The sequence below is a fragment of the Lycium ferocissimum genome, chromosome 9 (genome assembly GCF_029784015.1).
Source record: "Lycium ferocissimum isolate CSIRO_LF1 chromosome 9, AGI_CSIRO_Lferr_CH_V1, whole genome shotgun sequence".
Taxonomy (NCBI): Eukaryota; Viridiplantae; Streptophyta; class Magnoliopsida; order Solanales; family Solanaceae; genus Lycium; species Lycium ferocissimum.
Window position 1 is genome coordinate 48,140,212 of NC_081350.1, and position 10,542 is coordinate 48,150,753.

The following is a 10,542-nucleotide window of genomic DNA, read 5'->3' on the forward strand; positions in this document are numbered from 1 at the left end:
AAGTCTCAATTTTTCTCATGTCTATATAATGAAAAAGTATATTATAAAATATTAATCAAAGTTTACATAATTTGAATCACAAAAAATGAAAAATAACACACAAATTGAAACAGAGATACTCCTTCCGATTCAAAATAATTGAGATTTTAAACTTAAGCACATAAATTAAGGATTCACTTACTCCAAAAACTTAAGAGGTTTATTAATTAAGAGAAACTTTGAAACTATCATAAACATCAAATTTATTCATTAAATTAAAAATATATCAAAATAAATTTAAAAAAAGAATGAAATACCTTCTTAATATACTAAAAACCTCTTCTCCTTTTTTTTTTTTTTTTGCCCTCAAGGAGTAGTACTTATTTTGGGATGGGGGATTACTTCTGTTCGAGTCTTCAAGATCACATTAATACCCTTCTACTGAACTTCTTCATTATCAAAATAACCCGTGGTATTTTCGTGAATTTATTCAAAGTTGAGGTTGTTTCAGCTAAGGGCTGGAAGTTGGTCCTCCTTTTTGATCTCACCATTCCCTACTTCTCTTCTCTCAATTTTCTCTCTTTCCAAACAGAATTACTCCAATTTTCTATCCCTATAATTCTTTCTCAATTTTCTCTTAGAAATATTTTTATTTTTTCCTTATTAGCAATGAAAATATTTTTCAACGATGAAAAATTGTGAACTTTGTAATGGATTGGCTAGGATATACTGTGAATCAGACCATGCGAATTTGTGTTGGGACTGTGATATGAAGGTGCACTCGGCGAACTTTCTTGTAGCGAAGCACTCGAGGTCGTTACTATGCCACGTGTGCCAATCGCCAACGGCTTGGTCGGCTACAGGTGCGAAGATTGGCCGGACAGTCTCTGTATGTGAAAGATGCTCGAACAACAACAATAATACACCCAGTATAATCCCACAAGTGAGAATTCGTGAGGGTAGAGTGTACGTAGATATTATCCCTACCTTGGCAGGTAGAGATGAAATTGATGGAGAAGAAGACGAAAGAATAGATGATAATAATGATGTTGAGCAGGAGGAGGAGGAGATTGATTTAGAGGATATTCAGGTTGTTCCATGGTCATCTACTCCTCCTCCACCACCGCCGTCAGGTTCATCGAGCAGCAGCGAAGAGTCGTTGAAGCGAATGCGTGAAGATGACGTATGAACTTCATATCTTGCTTTTTAATTGAGTTAATGATCAAAAATATATGTGAACTATCATTTTTTCCGTGAGGTTCACATTTAAACTATCAGTTGTTATATCTTTTTTGCTTGAATTATTATATCACCGTCAATTAAATAATATACACTAATTAGGTCTTGATTAAGTTAATGAACTGCTCAATTAGGTAAGTTTTCAATTTTTAGTATGTAAATGATTATAAATGGTTTGATCGTTGTCGCTTAATTTTTTTAAAATTAATTTAATTTTAAATTAGTTAAAAGTATTTTTAATGTGGCAAAAATAAATTTGAAAATTAAAATTTAAGTGCGTGTTTTAAATTATCTCTTTTTTAAAAAAATCACATAAATTATGTTTGTTTATATAAATGCTTTTTGTGTTTTTTTTTTTTCCATGGTAACAGGATGATAATCGGAAAAAAAAATAATAGTTTAAGTGTTTTTTTTTTTTTACCATTATCTGTTTTTTAATTCTTAATTTTTGTTTGTTTTCTTAACGATTTAATGACATTAGATCAATGAATAATTGTGTTTTTTTTTTTCCTTCATCACAGGATGATAGTGGAACTTCAACAGCTCATCGAGAAATTGACGAGACTCATTTTCAACGAGGATGAAGGGACGGCGATTTGAAGATCATTTTCAAAACGAGGATGAGAACGGGTCGGGTCAAAGATCGAGAACTGAAGAGATCCAAATGTGGTAATTGACCACTGATTGACCCCTTATGTTTGGCTAAAAGTTTAACGTCATGTCTACGTTTTATTTTTTATTTTTGTAATTACAGAAAATCATTTCTACTTTTACTTACCAAAATCTTGTAGTCGGTGAATTTCACATCATATATGGTTATTAGGATAAGACTTAATTTATTCGACTCAATCTTTAGACGGTTTGACTACTGAGGTGTACTTTTTTTACTATGTGTAGTTTGTTTTAGGATAATGTTAAGAATTCAAGAAATCTTCCATAGATTATCAAGAAATTAGAAGGTTTGTTCGCAGAATGTAACAATCTTTTAAAATATTAAATGAACAGTTTATATAGTTTGATGGTCAGGACTCAGGAACAGGTCTAGAACTTTTGGTGTAGGTTTATGTTCTCTTTTTGTGCTCTATTAATATCGAGGTAATTAAATGCCATCTACTGAAAATATATTTTGCAACAATCTTGGACCTTTTTAAGTGATTTCAGAGTCTTGCAATTTTTTTTATTTTTTTATTTTTGGTTTGGTTTTGATGAAAGATGTCGATTTAAAACTTCAGAATGGTTGTTTTAGTCTATCAGGCATATTTTGGACAAGAGAATCATGAGAGCTTAGGGATGTGATTTGTGAAAATGCAATAATAATAAGAAATAAGTATATATTAGTGCCGACTTTACTTATGCAGAGGCAGCTTTGGGAGAAACTTTTAGAGATGGATAACGAATGCTGAAATACTCAAGTAAGATGGAGCATACTTAGAAACCTTGTTACATAATTATAGCTTATCAAACAAAGATGAAATTAGTAAAGAAATGGGATATAAGAATTGAAAATCGAAATACACGATATATTTTCTTTCTAACTAATTAAAGGGGAAGACATATAGCATCATCCACTTGGAATTACTACTTATTGTAAAATTTTGTTGAAAGTCAAAAGAGCCACTGTTCATATGTGACGGAAGGCAAATCAATGTGTAGATTTTTAAGCAAATAAGGTTACCTACGTAACAAAGATTAATTTTGAAACTTATATTCAATGGTGTGGAATTTCCTTTTCTGCGGATTTGGGCCATGTAAAGAATTAGTGCCAACTGGCCATAAGATATTCTTTTTAAAATAATCTTTTAACTCCGTCTAAAATCACTTAGTCTTATAGGATCGAGTGGGCATGCTATGGTAGATACTGATTATCATATCGAAATTAAAAAATTTTATATGATTTGGATTATGATACTTGATACTGATTATTTGGTATTTTTAAAAGTTTGGTATTCGATGCGATGTTTGGTATTCATAAAGAAAATACCGAAATAGCAAATATCATACCGAAGTATATAATTATGTACAATTCATATATCTTAGTATTATAATACTAACAAATATATAAACTAGTATATTAAAAAATTAATTATTTAAACGTTGGAACTTTGACTACGTTATCTTGATTTAAACGTCCTTTTTGTGTAATTGATTTACGAGGTGGATTGTTTGTACTTTTTTTGAATATTTTTACATGTGTAAAGTGTTTAGTACATAATAATTGAGACGTTTCTTAAGTAGCAGAAGTCATAATTCTCCACGATATGAATATATGTAAGTTGAAGTTGGACAAATTATGATACCGATTTACCGCACCATAAAATACCCAAACCGAACTTTAAAATATCGAATCATACCGAATTAATTTGGTACGATAATGATATAATATTTTTAAAAATTGAAAATCGAAATTACCATATCAAAATTTCAAATACCGTATCATACCGTTACGGGGGTGTACTGTCTGTGGAGTATTTATACGCAAACAAGAATTTGATCCACAAAAATAGAACAGAGAGATGGGACCCCTCTGCCTATAGAGTTCTTGGTTTATTAAGACTGTTGGTTGCACCAGAAGTTTCCACCACCTATTCATATCTTGCTTTTTAATTGAATTAATGGTCAAAAATATATCCGAACTATCATTTTTTCATGAGGTTCATATTTCATTAAAACACACCTCGAAGCTGATTAGGTCAACTGACAGTTGTTTGCTACATGAACTACTCAAATAGGTATGTTTTACGACATTAAATGGTGATAGTTCAGATAAAAATAGGAGATAACTGATAGTTAAAGTGTAAAACTTGTAAAAAAATAATAATTTAAGTGTGTTTTTTTAAGATTATCTTTTTAATTCTTAATTTTTGTTTGTTTTCTTATGATTTTAATGACATTAGATCAATGAATAATTGTGTTTTTTTTTTTTTTTTTTTCATGGTACCAGGATGATAGTGTAACTTCAACGTCTATGAGAACGCCTTCGAAGATCCAGAGAACTGAAGACAGCTTTAATGGGTCGGGTCGGGTCGGGTTGAAACTGAAGAGATCCAGTGTAGTGATTGACCACTGATGGACGCTTATGTTTGGCTAACACCAACACGTCATTTCTACTTTTATTTTTATTTTTGTAAATTACAGATAGTCATTTCTACTTTTACGTACCTAAATCTTTGTAGTCAGTGAAATTACAGATAGTCATTTCTACTTTTACTTACCTAAATCTTTGTAGTCGGTGAATTTCACATCATATGGTTCTTAGGATAAGATTTAATTTATTCTACTCAATCTTTAGACGGTTTGACTAATGGGGTGTACTATTTTGTTTTTTACTGTGTGTAGTTTGTTTTAGGATAATGTTAAGAATGTTATGAAATTATGAATGTCCATTTCTCAAATATAATGCTCCTTCCACCATGTTAATGGTTCTCCCTTTTTCTTCCACCATGTTAATGGCTCTCCCTTTTCTTCCACCATTTCATATATTAAATACATATGTATTACTATAAATAGAGGCATAAATTTTCATATGAGATACACTTGTAACACATTTTGGAAGAATAGTAAAAATCTCTCTCTTTTGTCATTCTATTTCTATGGTTTTCATCCATTAATATTGTGACTTTTTTAGCTTCATTTTATAACACGTTATCAAGACGAGACTCGCCGTTCCGAGCAAATACTTTAAAGCCTCGAAGGTATTGATTTTCTATTTTTCTTTACTAATGGCAAATCTTACCAAACGTGAATTTGTAGCTTTAGATATATCCGCAATACCTATATGTCTTGGATTCTTGACGCCGAAATTCACCTTAATGCGATGGTCCGGTACACCATCATCAAAGATAAAAATGAGGCATCAAAACTAAGACCGTGCCAAGGCAATGATATTCCTTCGCCATCACCTTGATGAGGACTTGAAAATGGAATATCTCAATCGTTAAAGATCCTCTTACTCTATGGAATAATTTAAAAGATAGATATGACCACCTGAAGATGGTCATACTTCCACAAGCACGTTTTGATTGGCTCCATTTAAGGCTACAAGATTTTAAATCTATTAAAGCATATAATTCTGGCCATGTTTAAAATTATTTCTCGAAATTATGCGGTGAAAATATCACCGATCATGATATGCTAGAGAAAACATTTTCCACTTTTCTCGCCTCGAGTATGCTCCCCGCAAGAAGAATACCGAGAAATGAAGTTCAAGAAATATTCTGATCTAATCGCACATCTTCTAGTGGCTGAACAGCATAATGAATTATTAATGAAAAATCATGAAAGCCGACCCACTGGTACTGCCCCATTCCCTGAAGTGAATGAGGCAAATTTTCGCCATTCTAGGCGTGGAAGAGGTCGTGGCCCCAGTCGTGGTCATGGCCGTGGTCAAGGAAGAAATTTTAATCAAGATTCTCGTCTTGCACCAAATAATACCCTTCACCACCAGCAGTGTAAAAGGAAGGATGAAAAGTATGAAACTGGCAAAAGAAAAAATTCGAGAAAATAAATGCTTCCGATGTGGAGGAAAGGGGCATCGGTCACGTACTTGTCGTACGCCAAAGCACCTAATTATGTCGTATCAAGCTTCTCTCAAAAGGGCGTAAAAAGATGCCGAAACAAATTTTATTTCGAAGATAATGTTGAGCCCATGCATCTAGATGTGGCGATTTCTTTGAACTCCCCGAAGAAAAAATAGATCATTTGATCGGTGATGGATCCGTAAAAACTTAGATATTTCATACGTGTCGTTTGCATGTGCTTATGTTTCCATGAAGTGTGTGTAACGCTTTGTTTAAATAGTAATATATGTAATAAAATGTGTGTAATGCTTTACCTAATCATAATATCTACTTCGATATTCACTTTATCTAATATTTCATTTTGAAGAATCTATGGAAATCCCTCAAATTTTATTTGGATCAATGACCAATCATGAAGATATTTGTGTGATTGATAGTGGAACAACACATACCATATTCAAAGATGAGAAATACTTTTCTCACTTGCGTAGAAAAAGGGGAAATATTAATACAATTTCTGGAATTCGAAATTGATTGAAGGCTCTAAGAGCTACTATATTTCGACTAAGGGGACGAAACTTGTTATAGAGGATTATTCTCTTCTAAATCCCCAAGAAACTTGTTAAGTTTCAAAGATATCCGCCGTAATGGATATCACACCGAGACATTAAACGAAATAAATGATAAATATCTTGCCATTACAAAGAATGTCTCTAGGCCGTAAATATGTTTTGGAGAAATTGTCAACTTTGTCTTAAATCCGTATTATGCAAAAATTAGTACAATTGAAGCACACTCGATCGTAAACCGAAGTTTAATGATTCAAGTACTTTTATGCTTTGGCATGACCGAATAGGTCACCCTGGATCAATAATGATGAGACGAATTATTGAAAATTCAAATGGGCATCCACTTAAGAACCTGAAGATTCTTGAAAGTGGTGAATTTTCATGTCGCTTGTTATCGGGTAAATTGATAGCTAAGTCATCACCAATGAAAGTTGACGTTGAATCTCTGCTTTTCTAGAGCGTATACATGGGGATATATGTGGACCTATTCACCCATCTTGTGGGTCATTCGATATTTTATGGTTCTAATAGATGCGTCTTCGAGGTGGTCTCATGTATGCCTCATATCGTCTCGCAACCTGGCGTTTGCGGTTATTGGCACAAATAATACGCTTAAGAGCACGGTTCCCGCATTATCCTATTAAGGCTATACGTCTTGATAATCTTGGAGAATTTACATCCCAAACTTTTGATGATTATTGTTTATCGATTGGGATAAAAGTTGAACATCCCGTAGCTCATGTTCATACCCAAAATGGCCTTACGAGTCATTTATTAAGCGTTTGCAATTGATAGCAAGACCATTACTTATGAAAACACGATTGCCTACCAATTGTTTGGGGTCATGCTATCTTACATGCAAGATCCCTTATTCGCCTCGTACCGAGTCATTATAATAAATACTCCCATCACAATTAGTATTTGACCATGAACCAAATATTGCTCATCTCCGGATCTTTGGTTGTGCTGTATATGTGCTGGTTGCACCACCACAACGCACTAAGATAGGCCCCCAAAGAAGGTTAGGAATATATATTAGGTTTGAATCACCCTCTATTATTCGCTACCTTGAACCTTTGACTGAGATTTATTCACTGCTCGATTTGCGGATTGTCGATTTGATGAAACAAATTTCCCACAATTAGGGAGAGAGAAAAGAAGAAACCAAAAGAGAAATTGCGTGGAAAGTTTCATCACTATCTCATTTTGATCCACGTGCCCCTATATGTGAGCAGGAGATCCAAAAGATCATCCACTTGCAGAAAATAGCAAATCAAATGCCAGACGGATTTATCGATTTGAAAAGAATAACTAAGTCGCATATCCCCGAGAATGTGCCTATTCGAATTGACGTTCCAAAGGGACAATATACTAGTGTCATAGCCTGAATCTCATCCACGCCTGAAGCGTGGTAGGCCATTGGGCTCCAAGGATAAAAATCCTAGAAAAAGAAATACAAACAATGATCGAATGACACTATGAAAGGATCTCATGAAGAGGTTCAAGATCTGATTAATCCTAATATTCCTGAAGAAATCGACAAACCAGACTCCAGGTGAGTAAAGAACTATCATTAAGTTTTCTTGGTGATGAGGTCAATTTGAATCATTCGAAAATTGTGGTGAATAGTGTTTTTTCATATAATGTTGCACTAAATATTATGAAAGGCAGGGAGGATCAGGAACCTCAATCCGTCGAAGAATGTCGACGAAGATATGATTGGCCAAAATGGAAAGAAGCAATTCAATCAGAATTGAATTCACTTGCTAAACGTGAGGTTTTTGGACACAATAGTCCAAACGCCTAATGGTGTAAAACCAGTTGGCCACAAATGGGTCTTTGTACGGAAAAGAAATGAGAGAAATGAAATTGTACGATACAAAGCACGCCTTGTTGCACAAGGATTCTCTCAAAGACCCGGCGTTGACTATGAAGAAACGTATTCACCAGTTATGGATGCTATAACATTTCGATACCTTATCGGTTTAGCTGTATATGAAACCCTTGAAATACATCTGATGGATGTGGTTACAGCTTATCTTTATGGCTCACTTGATAATGAAATTTATATGAAAATCCCTGAAGGATATAAAATGCACAAGCATTTGGTTTAAAGTCTCGGAAATGTATTCAATCGATTACAAAGATCATTATATGGTTTAAAACAATCGGGCGCATGTGGTATAATCGCTTAAGTGATTACTTGATAAATGAAGGATATACAAATGATGCCATTTGTCCATGTGTTTTTATTAAGAAAACAAAATCGGGTTCATTATACTTGCTGTTTATGTTGATGACATAAATCTCATTGGAACTTCGAAGAGCTCCAAAAGGCGATTGAATATTTGAAGGAAGAATTTGAGATGAAAGATCTCGGAAAGACAAAACTTCTGTCTTGTCCGCAAATTGAACATTTCACAAAAGGGATCTTTATCCATCAATCGCATATATAGAGAAAGTTTTAAAACGGTTTTACATGGACAATGCGCATCCTTTAAGTACTCCAATGATTGTTCGCTCACTTGAAGTGAGTAAAGATCCGTTCCGACCTCAAGAAGAATGAAGAGCTTCTTGGTCCTGAAGTACCATATCTTAGTGCAATTGGTGCACTTATGTATCTTGCTAACGCTACAAGACCTGACATAGCGTTCTCTGTTAATTTGCTAGCAAGATATAGCTCTTCTCCTACACGAAGACATTGGAACGGAGTTAAGCATATATTGCGATATCTGAAGGGAACTAGCGATATGGGTCTGTTTTATACTAACAAAGGTAGTACAGATCTTGTTGGTTATGCAGATGCAGGTTATTTATCTGATCCACATAAAGCTCGATCTCAAACAGGCTATCTGTTTACATGCGGAGGTACTGCTATATCATGGCGATCCACAAAGTCCATTGTTGCTACTTCTTCGAATCATCTTTGAGATAATAGCTATTCATGAAGCAAGTAGAGAATGTGTGTGGTTGAGATCAGTGATACATTCCATCAGAGAAAGATGTGGCTTGAAATGTGATACAAAAATACCCACAGTATTATATGAAGATAATGCTGCATGCATAGCTCAATTAAAGGGAGGATTTATAAAAGGAGATAGAACGAAGCATATTTCACCAAAGTTATTTTTCACACATGATCTCCAGAAGAATGGTGATATTGATGTACAACAGATTCGTTCAAGTGACAATCCCGATTTGTTCACCAAATCTTTGCCAACTTCAACTCTTGAGAAGATGATATTTAAGATTGGAATGCGAAGACTCGACATCCGAATCTTGGTCTTCGTCGGGGAGTGAAAATACGCGTTGTACTCTTTTTCCCTTAATCAAGTTTTGTCCCATTGGGTTTTCTTGGTAAGGTTTTTAATGAGGCAACTCTCAAAGCGTATTACTAGATATGTGTACTCTATTTCCTTCATTGAGGCTTTTTCCCACAGGGTTTTTCCCAATAAGGTTTTTAACGATGCACATCATCTATGGACATCCAAGGGGGAGTGTTATGAAATTATGAATGTCCATTTCTCAAATATAATGCTCCTTCCACCATGTTAATGGTTCTCCCTTTTTCTTCCACCATGTTAATGGCTCTCCCTTTTTCTTCCACCATTTCATATATTAAATACATATGTATTACTATAAATAGAGGCATAAATTTTCATATGAGATACACTTGTAACACATTTTGGAAGAATAGTAAAAATCTCTCCTCTTTTGTCATTCTATTTCTATGGTTTTCATCCATTAATATTGTGACTCTTTTAGCTTCATTTTATAACAAAGAATTCAATAAATCTTCCATGGATTATCAAGAAAGTAGAAGGTTTCTGCGCACGATCATTTAAAATATTAAATGAACAGTTGTTTTGTTTAATGGTCAGATAAAAATAATAATAAAAGAAGGTATCTTTTGTGGTATAGATTCATGTTCTCCTTTTGTGTTCTAATATCAAAGTAATGGGTAAATTTCCATCTACTGAAAATATGTTTTGCAACAATAATCATGAACATTTTAAGGATTTCAAAGTCTTGCAAATTGTTTGGTTTTGTTGAAAGATGTGGATTGAAAACTTTAGGATGAATGGTTTAATCTATCAGCCATGTTTTCAACAAGAGAATCAAAGAGCTTAGAGATGTGAAAATGCAATAATAAGAAATAAGCATCTATTAGTGTCAACTTGCTTATGGAGAGGCAGCTTTGGGAGGAATTTCAACAGATGATAAAAAGTGTAATGAAT

At 33.8% G+C, this 10,542-nt stretch overlaps 1 protein-coding gene across 1 annotated transcript; it reads left to right on the top strand.

Annotated features, from left to right (window-relative positions):
* The first annotated feature begins 387 nt into the window (after nucleotides 1-387).
* On the top strand, nucleotides 388-1,168 carry LOC132031999 (zinc finger protein CONSTANS-LIKE 9-like). The gene has a single exon (XM_059421831.1). The coding sequence runs from the start codon at nucleotides 668-670 to the stop codon at nucleotides 1,166-1,168; it is 501 nt and encodes a 166-aa protein (XP_059277814.1). The 5' UTR covers nucleotides 388-667.
* Nucleotides 1,169-10,542: the final 9,374 nt, after the last annotated feature.